Raw genomic sequence first — 17,460 nt, 5'->3', positions numbered from 1 at the left:
TCTGAGTTGCCAGGTTTATCTGTGCCCACCAGTCTCAATGGCCAGGTTGTGGTCATTGACTGTCGATGAGCTGAGCCTCATGACCATCTCACTGAAAGGAGTTGTCTCCATTTTCTTCTCTCTGCAGCTGTGTAATGGTAGGAGCTGGGCTCATTGGCTTTTAGGTGTTTGAGAATTGTATTGCTCTTGCACTTCTTGGATCCTAATTAAAAGTGTAAATTGGTCTATTTCAGGGCTGCATCAATTGTGTGTTGTGTTTCTGTGGACTTGAGGCACCAAGATGACATTTCGTCTAATATCTATAAACTGATATCTGGTTATTAATGCAGATACATTTTAAAAAGCTAAATTGTCGCAAGGTGATAATCTGAGATTGCATTCCAGCCAATGTATTCCGTCTCTATTTTTTCTCCACACTGACTGTTTACCTGCATGCAACCAAAGCCTGCTCAAACATAACTGGTTAATACTGATCAGACTGCAAGGAGAAACCAGAGTGCTGCAGATACTAAAATCTTGCCCCTTTCCTGCAGATTTTCCATTCATATGCAAATATCAGTTTATAGAGATTAAACATAGACCATCAAAGCTGTTGGCTTTCCTGGTTTTAGGGCTTTAATTTTGGCTTCATCACCTCTCCCCCCAAAGAGGATGTCATATTCAAAGATATCAAAAGCAAAAGCAATCTACTTCCACAAAGCATCTACACTGATGCTTGTGTTTACACTGTGTTATGTGTGTATTTGCTCATTGTGTGTGTTTTACTGGAATGTTGCGACTGGAAGGAGTTGGCTGAACTTTATTTAAACATGATTTGCATACAAGCTTAGGGTGTCTAGCCACCTGTTTAAAACAAGCGTTTTCCTTTAATCCAAAATAAATCACAACTGGACTTCTGTCTAATATTTGTGTTTTTTAAGATAACCTCCTTAGAGGATTTAATCAAAAAATGTGTCTGATAATCCTTGCAAAAATGTTGGTATTGTTTGCAAACCTAGTGTTGCAGTACAGCACACAGAGGAGGAAAACAGTGCCAGTAATACATATTGACCTCCAGCCACCCATTCTCACTTGAGCTCTATAGCTTTCTTGTTTAAACACACAACAGAAACTCGGGGCAGAAAGGTTGGTTCTTTGAAACGAAAACATTTAATTTAATTTCAGCGTTCTTCTAGACTTTGTTCACAAATGACAAAATCTTTTGGCGCTCCCATTCTCATCGCAGGGATTGCACAATTAAAATGCTTCGCCACAGGCAGGGTCTGTGTCACGTTAAAGGCAAGTTAATCCATTAAAACATCTCCAGTTCAGTGAGTAGTGTGTAATTATCAGGGCTAGTGAGCAGGGCATTTATGGACTGTGACTCTCAAAGAAAAGTTTGTCAGTGCAATCATGTAATTAAAAAGAGGAGGCAAAGTGTCCAAGTAAAATGTGCTGGCCTTGAGAAATTTTTTACTGTGGGTGCATGTGAGAGTGAGTGTATGTGTGCGTGTTTAAATAGAGACAAATGAAATAGAAAAATATTCTGTTCTTTGTTGTGGATAAATAGAAACACTGTGAAACCACTGGGGAATCTCAAAGGCTTCCTATGCATGTTGTGACATCGTGTCTTGTTTTCTTAAGGGCATAGTGTTCTGCAAGTGACAGCTGATGCCGGCTCCAGTTTAAAAGATGAAGATGTTGAAAGCGTTAGCAGATGCGAGGGGGTCGGCTGCAGTGTGGTGGATTGCTAACAGATGTTTGTCGTCATAGCAGCAGGATATGCTGCTTTCACAGGACTTGTCACTGGTTGTTACTGTGACAGAGACTGAACTAAGAGAGGTGCACACTGCCACCCAGTGTAGTGAATGGGAAATAAACTGTTATTTATTTCTAATGAGTGCTGACAAGGTTGAAACGTGTTCTGTGTTAGGACATTAAAATTCACCAGCCGAATACCTGGCAAGGGTACATTTGAGCATTTTGGTCACAACAGTTACCATCTTTTTTTAATTAGGCCATATACTGATGTTTTGTTTTTGTTTTTTTCTTTACTGGGCTCACCTGCCTTTTTCAGCAGACATTGTTACTCATAATAGCAGTCACTGACAGTGTTAATGATATACTATCCTGACCCTGGGGCTAGCACACCTAGATTGAATATTGTCATCATTAGTCATCAGTTATTAATTATACTGCTTTTCTTTCTGTGTCAAAGTTGGCAGCGTGGGATAAACTTATATTGTCAGTATCACATTTACTGTCATATTACTGAGCCCTAACTATAATAGACCCTTTTCACACGCAGTAGGAAAAGTACAGGAAATTTCATAATAAGAATGGTGGCTGAAGTCATTGTAGCTATTTCAGTGTCAGGGTCTTGGTATTGTACACGCTGCCTGACTGCCACACTGTCATGGTCAGGTATCCATCCAAATGTTGTGTAGGTGTAATGTGAAGTAACGTGTTTCCATCCACTACGGTTCTACAAATAGTAGGAGTTGAGCACTTTGAGGTAAACAGATGTGACGCTACAAGATGGCGCCATTAAAAGAGCACAAGTTGAAGCTCAGATAGTAGAAAACCATCTCGAAAACATGATGGAAATATGGCTGTTGTGTTTGTTTCATGTGTTAATTTGAGGACTGTTACAGTCTCCTCATCTGTCCACACAGATCTGATGTTTTGGTTACACAATATTTCGTTCCTGCAGCAGAGCGGTGGCTCATGTGACAAATCATGTGCTTCATGTACATCATGATTAATTCCAGATTAAGTCCGTTTCCACTGTACTTGGCTTGTTTATCGATACATCAACTTTTCCACCTATTTTAGATAGTGACAGCTGGAGAGAGACAGGAAAGGCAGGGGAGAAAGAGAGAAGGGATGACATGCAGCAAAGGTCCCTCGCCTGTAATCTAACCTAGGCCACTGTGGCAATGACTTAGCCTTAATACATAGTGCGACTCTACCAGGTGAAGTTTTTTCCAAATTTCCAGTGTTTTCCAGCATTTTTTTTTAAATTGCGCAAATTCAAAATATGCCTAAAAACAGGTGGATGGAAAAACCCTTATGGCTTACAGGGACACTTACGTAGAACAGAGCCATTGTTAATGTTATTAGTCAGAATATCTGCCATGCAAGTCATCATCATCATCATCATCATTGGGTCATCTGTGCTCCATGTCTTGGGTAACTGAACTGAAAACATCAGTGATAGCAATAATACATTGAATTCAATATCAATTCAAACTCTTTTGACAATTTTGGATACAGTGTCTTGCTCAAGCACACTTATGTAGAGAGTAGGAACCAGGATTCCAATCACCAGCAATCATTGGCCAACACCCTCTACCATCTGAACCACTGAATCACAAATTTCTCTCACAGTTTCACTGGCATACAATCGTAGCAAAGTCAACAAAGATATTGTCAAGTTTTTATTGTCATCAACATTTTCAAAAATCATATCAGAAAACAAAGATAGTAAAACATCTATATATGTTGAATACATTCTGGCTGGAGGCTCTCTATAGAGCTGATGCAGGATGCATAGGTGACCAAGCCTTTTAGACCTTGCTTTCTAAAATGCTTCTCTATTAATTGCAAGTTACACACATCACAAAACCGTTGCTTTAGATATTACTCTTGAACTACTGCAGATTTTATTTCTTCCTGGGATATAACTGACAAAAATCTACAGGATAAACTGTATACAGGTTTGGGTTGTCCTCTGTGCTGCACACCAACATCTGGGCCAATAAAATCTGGGCAGCTTGTGCCATTAGGGATTTAATGAGTGTCAAGAGTCTACAATCAATACAAAGGTCTCCCTTAAAGGGCTGTGCTAGAGGCTACTGATCACATTTTACAAAAGCAGTGTTGGGTTGATTACTTAGCGGAACACTCCAGCATTTTGTGAAATACAGTTGTTTGCTGTCACGTCCAAAGTAAGATGAGAAGATTCATATGAGTTTCAGTGTGAAGTTCTTTGCCTAGCAGTGCAGAAAGACTGGAGGCAGAGCAGAGGCAAATTGCCCCGCTCTGTAACATGTTTTCAAACAACTCCAAAGCTGTCTGAAGGAGCAGTTTGCTGACACATTTGCCCAATGTGTCAGCAAACTGGGCAAATAGATGGAAAACAAGCATTATTTTAAAGCAACATTATGTAACCCAAACCTTAAAATAATAGCTTCAGGATCATTTTGATGGTACACTGACTCTTAATAGGAAGAATGGTGCCTCTGTCGTTGCCAGTCTGAGCCCTCAACACCTATTCTTGCACTATAGAACGTGTGATTGGGTACGATCTCTTGCAGGAAGTGCGTAACGCTTTACAGCACTACATCACATACCCCCAAATATGTCCCAGATTTTGGTGAAACCGGCTTATGTTTTATGGAGAAAACACTTTCTGGTTTTGCCTCTGATGTCCTCTGGCTGCGCTGCCTCAACTCTCGGTGATGTACGGAGTTTGTAGGAGGCTGTGTTTGCAAAGTGGTCAACTCGCTGGTTTCTGACATAATGTGGCCTAATTGTAACAAATGCACGCACAGCTGCCCATATTTACCACAGTGGTGTATAAGTGAATTGCACTAAGAAACTGTAGGGCCAAAAAGGACCAATTCTTACATAATGTTGCTTTAACATTTGTATTTGCACGTGCATGATGTTTTGTGGGACATCGCTGCTACAGTGGCATAATGATTTTTCTTGTTTCACTTACAAGTATTCCAGTAAGTAATTTGTTAAGATATCTGTTGCCCATTATATTTTTTAATCTTACCACCCAACTCTGAACATGAGAACAGGGTATAAAGGGATATCGAGTGCAGTATGGTTTAAGGCCCCTAGGCAGAACACCAAAAAAAGCACTTTCTGAGTTCACACCTGGTACATTAAAATGATGTATTGTTCATTAAATGCTTCATATATGCTTCCCCTTTCTCACATGTCCCTGATATAGATAAATGACATTTCTACTGATCCTGAACAACTGTCTGATCACTGAAATACTATATGTGTACACATCTATATCAAAAAATTTATTACAGTGTTTACAGTGATGCTGAAATGTGTCCTCTTTGCTCAGCATTGCAGAGGTGCCTGAGACAGTACGGTCTATTCGCTCCAGTCCACTTCATTTGCTTCATATTGCGCTTTTATGGAAGCTCTAAATGGCCTATTAAGATGAATGAAAACACCATTGGCAGCAGCCATTCATGTCTTTTAGGACAATGGTGCATTACCTTAGTGCTTAGAGTGACATCACTGACTGTTCTTATAGAACATGTCGAAGCATTGAAATCATTTAAAAGCCGTAAACAAACGTGGTGGGACTGTTGACAGATGTTACAGAAGTAATATCCAGAAAAAGGTAGATGACTATAGTATGGCCATCTAAACCAAATGAAGTTAATTTTGTGTCTATAAATGAATATCCTTTTTTTAATAAAGAAACCAAAAGATGCAGCCACACTGATCCATCGTTGTCTGTGTTTGTTTTTCAATGATTTGCAGTTAGAGTGTGTGAATGTTTTTCAGGACTGAGCCGTCCTTCACTGCCAGATTTGTTTCCCTTCTGATTAACAGACAAATTGGAAGAGATCTTCTCAGATTTTGGAGATATTTGTTCTATTTAGCAAGTGGAGTTTAGCAGCAAACAAAGGACTAAAAGCTCCTTTTGTTGCCATTCATGGCCCCGCTTTCTGAATGGGATAACAGAAAATGTGTCAAATGCAGAAACACTCTTTAGCCTCTTTCACACATAGTTCCTAGTGAATGGGATAATCTTTTAGGCACCGCCAGTCATTTTCACTATTCACAAATGCAGCTGCATTCAGGAACATCTTTTCACACATTGCAATGCCAGAATAGATGCGACATGGGAGAGTCCAGCAGATGGCGGTAATGCCAAGCTTTTGGATGCCAACCACTTGAAACCCAGCAGAAGAAGAAGAAGGGTTAAGGCTGGATGTACATTTACTCGGCGGAAGACGTCCCTTATTATTTTCAGGAACATGGTGGGCGAGGGGTTGTTTTTGTCCATTGCTCTTGTAATGTATTTAATATAAAATAAGTTTGTGAGACAAATAATCTTTTTTATGATATACTTGAATCAGAATAATGCATTCAATACACTGAAAGTATCGAACGTTGGAGCGTCTCAGAGTGAAAGTGCCTTTCGTCAGACAGATGTAACCTTTTATGTGCTTGTCCCCGCAATGTTACTGCTTTCATTCATAACACAGCAGTACTGGCATTTTCCCTAAAATGTTTATGGTGACAGTAGTGATCCTTGCTTCCATTCACACATGCAGGAAATTTACGGGGGATAGACTTCACGTGTGAAAGGGGCTTTTGTTTTCTATTTCTGACAGTTCAGTGACTGATCAGTGTGGCTGCCCTCAAAGATATTTGGTACAATAGCTATGTTGAATACAGTATGTCTGAAAGATTGGAACAGCTACTGTCTTAATCCGTATTTGTGAAATTGCACATTTTCACGATGGATGTGTTGTCTGATGTTGGCATTGTCATTTGAAAGACAAAACATTTGACATATTTAAGAAAAAAACACACATACAGTATCTCCCTAAAGTGTTCACTTCTTCCCAATTAAAAAAAACAAAACAAAACAAAACAGAACATGGTATCGGGCACCTGGAAGCTAGTATAAAAACAAGCAGGAAAATGTTGCCCAGTCAGTTCGCTTCATTTGAGCTGATGGAAGCCGGTCCTGCACCCTGCCTTCTTGCTTCTATTTGAGGACCCTGATTGAAAGGGATCAGTACTCCCAAAGAGAAGATGCATCAGCCGTTGTACCGTCACCCATAAGGGTACCCCCCTGGTCTCCACGAAGGTACTTGCCGTTGGAGCCCTTGATGGCGATGCGTCCATGTTCCAGGAACTCAAGGAAAAAATCCTCTGGTTTTTCTCCATCTGAGCACACCAGGCCACTGCTAGAGACATACCAGAACTTTCCATTCACACCTGCAGAAGGATATCAGTGGATTAGATTTTAGCCATTTGTTTAAATTAACATCCATTGCTATTAAAACAGGATACAGAAATATTGATTGTTATGCAGAAATTTCAGATTGCTCTCATTCCCAAATCGTCAGATACCAACATTTGTTTCACACAGATGCACAAAGGTATCCTTTACCATCTGTATGAGACACGTCAGGCTTTCAACTAACTCAATGTAAACCCATCTGTGACCATTTTAGATAATCAGAGAAAGGTGACATTGTATAAAGAGTGAATGTGGATGGGTAAAATACAGGGCTTTTACCCAGAAGACCAGGGTTCATGTCCATGTCAAACCAAAAGTCAACAAGCTTATTTCAACTTATGTAAGTGAACTTACAGAACGTACTTAACTTACATCACATACATAATGTAACGTCTGTAACGTACTTACATCACATAAACATAATTATTTTAACTGAAAGCATGATCTTTTACTAAATCTAACCAAACTACAACAGCTTCACAACGTTGATCGCATGTTAGAAAGGCTTTCTGGCAGCAAAGGTGTGACAAAAAAAAGCAAAACGTTGGTATTTAAAGACCTGGGAATGAGAGCGGATTGGAAATTTAACATGTTGTGACAACACTGACTTTTTACGTTGTAGGCGCCATCGTTGAATATCAATGAAAAAATGTCATAGACAGATCGATTTGCGTCCAGAGTGTTGGAGTTCTTGTGGTGACATACAAAGCCATTCTCTCCGCTAAGGATCAGTATAGGGCGGTTGATGAGTTTCATGAGGAATAATTCATCATCACCTGCAATGAAGGACAAATGCCGTTCATCTATTGCGCATGTGGGAACAATACTCTATCTGTGGTGGCATTTTGAAATCAGACATCGAGTCTTTAAGTGGATTGCCTGAAAGCACTTACCCACTGTATCGCTGACAGCTGAGAGTTGCCCGTTCTTCTTTGTACACACATACTTTCCATTACTTGCTTTGAGTGCCACCCTTTGTCCTCGCCACTCAATGTCAAACATTGTGTTGACCTCTCTGGGAAAGTAAAGATATGGGGGTTTCAGGTAAGACCTATGGGAAAACACGGAAGAAAGCTGCTCTTTTCAGCGTTGGAAAAGCTACTTACACCTCTGTGGCAGTAGACTGGATCTCTCCGTGAGTCACTAGAGTCCAGTAGGATCCGCCATTGGTCCTGAACATAGACTTCTTGCTCTCCTTATCAATCTCCATCTGAAAGGTCTCCATGTCTGTCTCCACATCCTGATTGGCTGAAATACTCACTCCTGGTAACAAGGGAACACAGAGACGGCCTTGATAATTGTGCCTGTATTCAGCAGAAATTATGAATCACAATGTTGCATCCCCTTGAATGGCATTTACCTCCTCCTGAATGTAATTTACTCTCTCAGGCGTCACCAAGGAGACTTGTATGCATAATACAGTAGTAATCCAACATTTGATTGCATCCATGCCTTGGCTGTTGTTGCACTACATAATACACTGTGCTGCCTAAAATTACTCATCCAAGGTTTCTGTATCCTTACATAGGCAGCAGGGATCATACATAAGACTCCATCCATCCATCCATTCTCTTCCGCTTATCCGGGGCCGGGTCGCGGGGGCAGCAGTCTAAGCAGGGAGGCCCAGACTTCCCTCTTCCCAGACACTTCCTCCAGCTCTTCCGGGGGGACCCTGAGGCGTTCCCAGGCCAGCCGAGTGACATAGTCCCTCCAGCGTGTCCTGGCTCTTCCCCGGGGCCTCTTCCCGGTGGGGCATGCCCGGAACACCCTCCCAGGAAGGCGTCCAGGAGGCATCCGTTGAAGATGCCCGAGCCACCTCAGCTGGCTCCTCTCGACGTGGAGGAGCAGCGGCTCTACTCTGAGCTCCTCCCGAGTGACAGAGCTCCTCACCCTATCTCTAAGGGAGCGCCCCGCCACCCTGCGGAGGAAACTCATTTCAGCCGCTTGTATCCGAGATCTCGTTCTTTCGGTCATGACCCAAAGTTCATGACCATAGGTGAGGGTAGGAACGTAGATTGACCGGTAAATCGAGAGCTTTGCCTTTCGGCTCAGCTCCTTCTTCACCACGACGGACCGGTACAACGACCGCATTACTGCTGCCGCCGCACCGATCCGCCTGTCAATCTCACGCTCCATCCTTCCCTCACTCGTGAACAAGACCCCAAGATACTTGAACTCCTCCACTTGAGGCAGGAGCTCTCTTCCAACCCAGAGGGGACAAGCCACCCTTTTCCGGTCGAGAACCATGGCCTCGGACTTGGAGGTGCTGATTCTCATCCCAGCCGCTTCACACTCGGCTGCAAACTGCCCCAACACATGCTGGAGGTCCTGGTTCGAAGAAGCCAACAGGACAACATCATCCGCAAAAAGCAGAGATGAGATCCTGTGGTCCCCAAACCAGATTCCCTCCGGCCCTTGGCTGCGCCTAGAAATTCTGTCCATAAAAATAATGAACAGAACCGGTGACAAAGGGCAGCCCTGCCGGAGTCCAACATGCACTGGGAACAAGTCTGACTTACTGCCGGCAATGCGAACCAAGCTCCTGCTCCGGTCATACAGAGACTGGACGGCCCGTAGCAAAGGGCCCCGGACTCCATACTCCCGAAGCACCTCCCACAGAATGCCACGAGGGACACGGTCGAATGCCTTCTCCAAGTCCACAAAACACATGTGGACTGGTTGGGCAAACTCCCATGAACCCTCGAGCACCCTGCGGAGGGTGTAGAGCTGGTCCAGTGTTCCACGGCCAGGACGAAAACCGCATTGTTCCTCCTGAATCCGAGGTTCGACTATCGGCCGAATTCTCCTCTCCAGTACCCTGGAATAGACTTTACCAGGGAGGCTGAGGAGTGTGATCCCCCTGTAGTTGGAGCACACCCTCCGGTCCCCCTTTTTGAATAGAGGGACCGCCACCCCGGTCTGCCAGTCCAGGGGCACTGTCCCCAACTGCCACGCGATGTTGCAAAGGCGTGTCAACCAAGACAGCCCGACAACATCCAGAGACTTGAGGTACTCAGGGCGGATCTCATCCACCCCCGGGGCCTTGCCACCGAGGAGCTTCCGAACTACCTCGGTGACCTCAGCCTGAGTGATGGATGAGCCAGCCTCTGGGTCCCCAGCCCCTGCTTCCTCTACGGAAGGCGTGGCAATGGGATTGAGGAGATCCTCAAAGTACTCTTTCCACCGCCCGACAATATCCCCAGTCGAGGTCAACAGCTCCCCACCTCCACTGTAAACAGTGTTGGCAGGGTACTGCTTCCCCCTTCTGAGGTGCCGGACGGTTTGCCAGAATATCTTTGTGGCCGACCGATAATCCTCCTCCATGGCCTCCCCGAACTTTTCCCATACCCGAGTTTTTGCTTCAACAACTGCCCGTGCCGCAGCACGCTTGGCCTGCCGGTACCTGTCAGCTGCCTCAGGAGTCCCACAAACCAACCAGGCTCGATAGGACTCCTTCTTCAGCTTGACGGCATCCCTTACTTCTGGTGTCCACCACCGGGTTTGGGGATTGCCGCCACGGCAGGCACCAGAGACCTTACGGCCACAGCTCCGAACAGCTGCGTCAACAATGGAGGTGGAGAACATGGTCCATTCGGACTCAATGTCTCCAACCTCCCTCGGGATTTGGTCAAAGCTCTCCCGGAGGTGCGAGTTGAAAACTCCTCTGACAGAGGGTTCCGCCAGACGTTCCCAACAGACCCTCACTACCCGTTTGGGCCTGCCAAGTCTGTCCAGCTTTCTCCTCTGCCAGCGGATCCAGCTCAACACCAGGTGGTGATCAGTTGACAGCTCAGCCCCTCTCTTCACCCGAGTGTCCAAGACATACGGCCGAAGGTCAGATGACACGACCACAAAGTCGATCATTGACCTTCGGCCTAGAGTGTCCTGGTGCCATGTGCACTGATGGACACTCTTATGCTTGAACATGGTGTTCGTTATGGACAAACTGTGACTAGCACAGAAGTCCAATAACAGAACACCGCTCGGGTTCAGATCGGGGAGGCCGTTCCTCCCAATCACTCCCCTCCAGGTTACACTGTCGCTGCCCACGTGAGCGTTGAAGTCCCCCAGTAGAACGACAGAGTCCCCAGTCGGAGCACTTTCCAGCACCCCTCCCACAGACTCCAAGAAGGGTGGGTACTCTACACTGCTGTTCGGCCCGTAGGCCGAAACAACAGTGAGGCACCTGTCCCCAACCCGAAGTCGTAGGGCAGCAACCCTCTCGTTCACCGGGGAAAACTCCAACACATGGCGGCTAAGGTGGGGAGCTATAAGCAAGCCCACACCGGCCCGCCGCCTCTCACCGCGGGCAACTCCAGAGTAGAAGAGAGTCCAGCCTCTCTCAAGGAGTTGGGTTCCAGAACCCAGGCTGTGCGTGGAGGTGAGCCCGACTATCTCTAGCCGGTACCGCTCAACCTCCCGCACTAGCTCGGGCTCCTTCCCCCCCAGCGAGGTGACATTCCATGTCCCCATTGCCAGATTCTGAGTCCAGGGATTGGGCCGCCGGGGCCCCCGCCCACGACTGCTACCCAATTCCCACCGCATCGGCCCCTTCTGATCCCTCCTGCGGGTGATGGGCCTACTGGAGGGCGGGCCCAAGTCGCTCCTTCGGGCTTTGCCCGGCAGGGCCCCGTGAGCAAAGGCCTGGCCACCAGGCGCTCGCCTGCGAGCCCCAACCCCAGGCCTGGCTCCAGGGTGGGGCCCCGGTAACGCCAATCCGGGCGACGTAATGGTCCTTGTTTTATTTGTTTTCATAGGGGCTATGGAACCGCTCTTCGTCTGACCCATCACCTAGGACCTGTTTGCCTTGGGAGACCCTACCAGGGGCAATAAGCCCCAGACAACATAGCTCCTAGGATCATCTGAGTACTCAAACCCCTCCACCACAATAAGGTGGCGGTTCAAGGAGGGACATACATAAGACTCCCTACATAAAATTCCCTTCTGAAGCTGTGAGTACACACAAATATAAAAATATGCATATGCGGCAGTTATCAGTTTGCAACAAACTTCAGAAAGTGCTTCACAATTCAGGACGAAAGTAAAATGTTAATAACAGAGAAATTATAGCTCAAAAGTAAGTAAAAAGTAAAATTCATCACTAATAAATAGTTCAAAATCAAGTTTCTAAATGACCTTTGATTGGACAGAATGCTCTGTAGACTGCAAAAATAATACAATCTGTTAATTTAAATAGTTTTTATTCATTACTGTAAGATTATGTCTCTGTCTCCATGTTATCATATTAATCACAGCTATCTCCGGAAAACTGTGTGTATATTGGTGTAGTATGAGTAGGTATGCACATTCTCACTCATTCTTCTATAAATGCCAGTTTATGTGTGGGAAATTGGGTATGCATATTTTTTTGTGTGCGTATTGTTTATACACCTGGCCCCAGGTGTTGGGTCAGGTCACACTGAATTTTATTTGGCACATTGTTATTTGTTGATGCTGTAAATATTATATATCCACGTTAATTAAAACCTACAACAAAAAACACATTACATCTTCATCCATTAGTTTATTCCGCAAATATCCCAAATTATTTTCATTGCTTTATTTTGTGCAATACTAGCCCTGGGTTCCAGCGAGTGTTAAAATTGTTACCCACTCTAGTGGCTGTGTCATTATGCGGCACACACATGTATGGTGCTTTGGCATGGTGTTGTTTCAGAGCTACTCTGATGAGCCTCTAATTAGTGATGTAATGCAACGGTGTGGCCAAGTACAATAGCAAATGCTAATACGATGCTTGGACCCAATTTTCAGTTTTACTTTAATAGATTTATGGCATTTAAACATTTATCATATCATGATGTACTGTAACTATAAGAAGATGGCAGTTTGTGAAAAGTAGTCTGACTTTGAAACACACTGAGGTTGCAAAGTTTGCCAACGTTTCATTTTTCATTGTTAATCATTTAATGAAAATGTGTTTCAGTTTTCCGAAACTCTCACGCTTGTTAGACTCGAGGGGTAATGATGAAAACTCTTGTTACACCATCACAGAAAAGCAGACGCTCTGGTCAGGTTTCAGTGGTGAATATGCTGCGGGATTGTCTTGAGATCTGTTTTGTCCTTTTTGCCCCACGATGAAAACATGCCATTATGCCATCATGCTGAACATGTTTCACCTTTAGTGTTTCATACTGAGAAAACAGATTTTTGGTTGAGGATCACTTTCCACATATAAGCTGTTTTGTTGCCATCTGCAAGCTGTGGATGTTTCCATGCCTCGCTTAGTAAGCCTTTGCTCTTAAGCAAATTCCATGTAATCAATGCGTGTGATTGGTTTTGCATACAACAGCATTTGCGAAAACCAACACATAAAAATATCCAAAATTTGCTTAAAATTGTGCCCATCTTTCCAGGTGGTCAGTTAGCGCCCTGTTCTCCAAAACTGAGTGCCTCACTTTTAGCCAACCAAGTATTATATACTTAATCCACATGTATTAACTCTGTCTGGTGGGGTGTGTCAGGTGGGGGAGAACACACAGACACACATAACTTCACTGTGTCTGCTGTAGTTCAAATTAGATGCCACAGAAATATCCTTCAACCTTTCTCTTAAGCCTGTTACAACCCTAATCCCCCACAGTCACCCCTCCACCCTTCCCGTTCATTCGCTTGCTGTAATTCCCTGAGTGGTGAAATGCAAATCTGCACTGCAGGGCCCACTAAGCAGCTTTCAGTGCCTTGTTCCTTAAAAAACGTGGAACTGCCACAAGGCCAGACACTACAGTTATTTAATTATTTGCCCTATATTATGAGGATGGCATGCCAGGTTGTTGAACTGTTGCCAGGGTAGTGACCCTTTTTAATGCAGAGTTTTATTCTAAAACATGCCTTGTAATAACTGTTGGTTGATTTAATTGAATTTTAAAGCCTGAAAAACTGCATCAGGACACGGATTGCTTTCCTGTCCTCCCACATTGATTGCTAATTGCATAGGGCAGAGCAGATCACATCATGCAAGAGACCTTGTAACTGATCTGTCTGGTAAGACATGGCTGTAGCTCTTAATGCTACCATTGCCACACTGGCCGACTATAGATTCACAGAATTTGGAGAAATTCAGTTGATGGGTGATGGTAAGGAGTGAGTAGCTGCAAGGCTTAAAGGCCATTGATGGTAATTGACACCCATGGGGCACAGATCTGCCCTAGAGTCATTTGCACGCTGCTTAATCTTCAATGGACACACAGTGGAAATGACAAAGCCCATTACCACAATTACCTCCACAGTACGGCTGTCAACCGTTCTGGATCCAGCATGTAAAAAAGCAACGCTTTCACTCAGTAGCTGATATATGTGACGGGTTAGCTTTTTAGGTTACCTTAATGGAATTGAGCTCCATTCAGGAATGTACTGTATTCTTAGCTGACAAAAGGCACGCCATGTACTCTACTGTGCTACATTGTTTAGATATTTTGCATGCGCCAAAGTTAGACTCATAGCTAACCTCAATACCTAAACTGAGAAGGATAGTAACAAAATACGAAACATATTTTAGCAACAAGTCAAGTGAAAAAGGGTCTACACTCAAAAATCGCGCACTGCTCTCTAAAGGATCTGAAAGTGGTCTCGTCTCACATACTAACACTGTGGTGAAGTGCACAAAGACTTAAAGCAGCTACACAATGATTGCCATTTCATATTGGTGAAAATTGCTATGTCATTTTGTCAAAAGCGATGCATTAACCATAATGTTGTATTCATTCAAGTGTGAACTAAGAATGGAGCCTCTGAGAAGTAGATCTGGCTATGTTTCGACTTACTTATTTCATGCCCATTTATTACCATCAAGATGCTTTTACCTCACCTCATTTTGAATAGATTCAAGTTTCTTCCAAATGTATTTGCACACAATCAAATCAAATTTTTTTACCTGTCAACAATGAAAGTCATTTCCGCTTTAACGTTCCTCAGTGCTTGATACTGAATTGTGAATGTCATACTGCGAGTGCAGCACTGAAACGGTTCAGTTTTGTCAATATCAGACTCTCGCTTGTTACCATTACGTAAGAAAGATGTGATTGCATGACAAATATGCTTTTATCTCAAGGCTGCATCACAGGCTGATTACCTTGCTTGACAGAGACAAATCTTTTGTTGGCGGCCTGAAAAACTACTTGTGGATGACTCTCCTCAAGATCAAACAGCTCATCTTTTCCAGGCTTGGAGCATCGGCCAGATCGCAGCGTTCCTGTGGGACCCACTGGGGTCAGATATTTCCCATCACAGTCCTTAAAGGCCAGCTTCCCAGATTTCAGCTCCAGTGTGAAGCTAGTGGTATTGGTGTTCTCCTTCACCAGTTTGCCATCATTACTAAGAAAACGGCTGTCACAGGTCTTCAGGCTGTACTTGCCATCCATGTATACCAAGGTGACCAGGGAGTCCACTCCCCAGGGAATGTTACTGTCCACTGAGATCTCTCCATCTGATGCAGACAGATGGGCATAGCGCTTCCGTGCTACACTGAGCAGGCTGGCCTGTGGGTGTAAAGCCAAATGGACGGCCCAAAGCTCTTGTTCCCCAATGGCTTGGGCAAAGCAGGACAGGTAGTCAGCCGAGCCTCCAAAGTAACGCAGGTAAGGCTCTGATTGCAGTGCCCAGCGACCATCAGATTGGGGGACAATAAGGAAACGGCATTCAGGGTCAGGCTTCTCTGCCCCACATGTGATCTTCCCATCTTTGTCAGAGGCAAGATAGCGTCCCAGGTGGCTGCGGAGGAACACTACTTGGCCATCTTGCTCGTCCTGCTCTAAGGTCCAAATCTGCTTCTTCTTCAAGCTGATGCCCGAGGCATTCACCTTGAAGCCGAATGCCTCAGCCGTCAGGTAGCGGTTCTCATAGTTGATGAGGCCAAACTGCAGCTTCAGGGCCCTGTTAATTCCGTTTGGGGGCATGCTTGGACAGGCTACACGTAAAAATTGCCAGTAAAGATGTTTAGGACAAACAAGGGAAAGGGTAATGAGGAAAAGCAGGCATGAGACTGAAAAGCAAAAATAAAATGCTTGATTTCTCTCTTCTTCTGCCTCTCAAGTAGTAAATTAGCTCCACTGATCTCCCTCGGTAGGTTGTGAAGTGTTCCTTCCTTCCTTCTGTCACTTTCTCTCTTCCCCAGAGGGTTTGCACAGGCACTTGCTCTCTGTTCCTTAATGAGTTAGGATTAAAATCAGCAGGACAAAGCACCTCAATCCAACAAGCCGCTGACGTCACATGCCAGTGCACCAACCGCGAACCTCCCCTCCTCCCTCTCCTTCTCCGGTTCACACTCAGCAGCGATTCATTCTCTATCTATTCCATATCTTCCCCTTTTATCCTCCACCCCTGTCTTCCTTCCCTGTAACTCACACTGACACACTCATTTGTCAACCTGGCTCCGTATTTGTTGTTACTCTCATATTTAGGTCCACATACTAGTAGCCACACCATCCAGCCCAAGGATTATCCTAGCTTTGATCTGCTGCCGAGCCACAGCCTAATTGGAAAATGTCCAGAGAGTAGAGGTGCTTTCGGTTGCTCCCCTGCTTCTCCTTCTCTTTTGAGTCCCTTTTTGAACAGATATGGTCTAAGATTGAGTTTTTCTTGATTCAGTTCCTGTAAAGATAAACACCTTTTGAATAACGTTTCCCATCCACGAATAAGCATGCTGCTTTTTAAAGGCTTGATGTTAAGATTAAAATTGTATTCACAAAGGGCCTCTTTCACATTGCATTGAACCAAGGTTAATGTACATGGTTGACTGAATTAGAAGCATAGTCTTAACTCCCAATGTAGTACAAAGGTTTCTTTCTGAGAGTTATCGCCACAGTTAGCCACATGCAGGAGATATAAAGGGACATTATGTTTACTTCAAGTCGTCAGATATTTACATTTTTTTAGTCTCGCTTAGCTAAGAGAAATTTGAATAACACAAATTTGAATGTGCTAGCATTGCCCATTTGCCTTTGCTCCACTTTCACCTCTTTTGACTCTTAACCTCTTTCTTTCTGATTCTTCCAAACCCACTTTTGTTATTCTATAAGTCAATTGATAATAGAGGACATGACTCCATGTCACATGACCTTTGTCACACTGCGCACTGAGATCAACCGTTGTAAGAGCATTACCACCCTCTTTCATTTAGGTTCCTGGGGATGTTGAGGGTAATGCCAAGGAGAACTTGTTGTAAATACCAAAACCACAAAAGTGTATGATTCAAACTGTAGCACAAAGCAAAATCCTTGGCGTTTTATTTCTACTCAATAATCTTTAAGTGCTCTCATCTATTAGCCCAACGCTAAAAAAGAAGCAGTTTTATAAGCACTAAGATATTCAGTCAATTCAGATCTGTTCCTACATGGGGTCATGTGTGAATGGGAGCAGGGATAGAAGATCTGTCTTGCAAATTTCCCACCTCAAAACCCTGTAGCATTTCAGGGAAAGTGCCAGTAAGGCTGTGTTGTGAATGGAAG

At 44.3% G+C, this 17,460-nt stretch overlaps 1 protein-coding gene across 2 annotated transcripts; it reads right to left on the bottom strand.

Annotated features, from left to right (window-relative positions):
* Positions 1-3,504: 3,504 nt before the first annotated feature.
* fscn2a (fascin actin-bundling protein 2a, retinal) lies at positions 3,505-15,981 on the bottom strand. 2 transcript variants are annotated; one of them, XM_041957366.1, is made up of 5 exons: positions 15,087-15,981; positions 8,104-8,260; positions 7,887-8,012; positions 7,606-7,823; positions 3,505-6,972 (listed from the first exon to the last, which is right to left on the bottom strand). In XM_041957366.1, exons 1-5 carry the CDS (start codon positions 15,907-15,909, stop codon positions 6,767-6,769), a joined length of 1,530 nt encoding a protein of 509 aa, XP_041813300.1. In that variant the 5' UTR covers positions 15,910-15,981; the 3' UTR covers positions 3,505-6,766. The 2 variants fall into 2 exon arrangements, with proteins under 2 accessions (XP_041813300.1, XP_041813301.1); XM_041957367.1 differs by having other exon boundaries at positions 7,606-7,773; positions 7,891-8,012.
* Between the last annotated feature and the right edge of the window lie 1,479 nt (positions 15,982-17,460).

Source organism: Chelmon rostratus, chromosome 17 (genome assembly GCF_017976325.1).
Source record: "Chelmon rostratus isolate fCheRos1 chromosome 17, fCheRos1.pri, whole genome shotgun sequence".
Classification (NCBI taxonomy): Eukaryota; Metazoa; Chordata; class Actinopteri; order Chaetodontiformes; family Chaetodontidae; genus Chelmon; species Chelmon rostratus.
Note: the sequence above shows the minus strand (reverse complement) of the source record. Positions and strands in the feature narration are given on the sequence as shown.

What these genes read in the sequence shown, in the direction of transcription:
- fscn2a (XM_041957366.1), bottom strand. Translation starts at nt 15,909, where the DNA reads ATGCCCCCAAACGGAATTAACAGGGCCCTGAAGCTGCAGTTTGGCCTC. An exon ending in ATTTGTCTCTGTCAAGCAAG is followed by an intron (nt 8,261 to 15,086) that starts GTAATCAGCCTG and finishes CCTTGTTACCAG; the next exon opens with GAGTGAGTATTTCAGCCAAT. An exon ending in CAGTCTACTGCCACAGAGGT is followed by an intron (nt 8,013 to 8,103) that starts GTAAGTAGCTTT and finishes TTACTTTCCCAG; the next exon opens with AGAGGTCAACACAATGTTTG.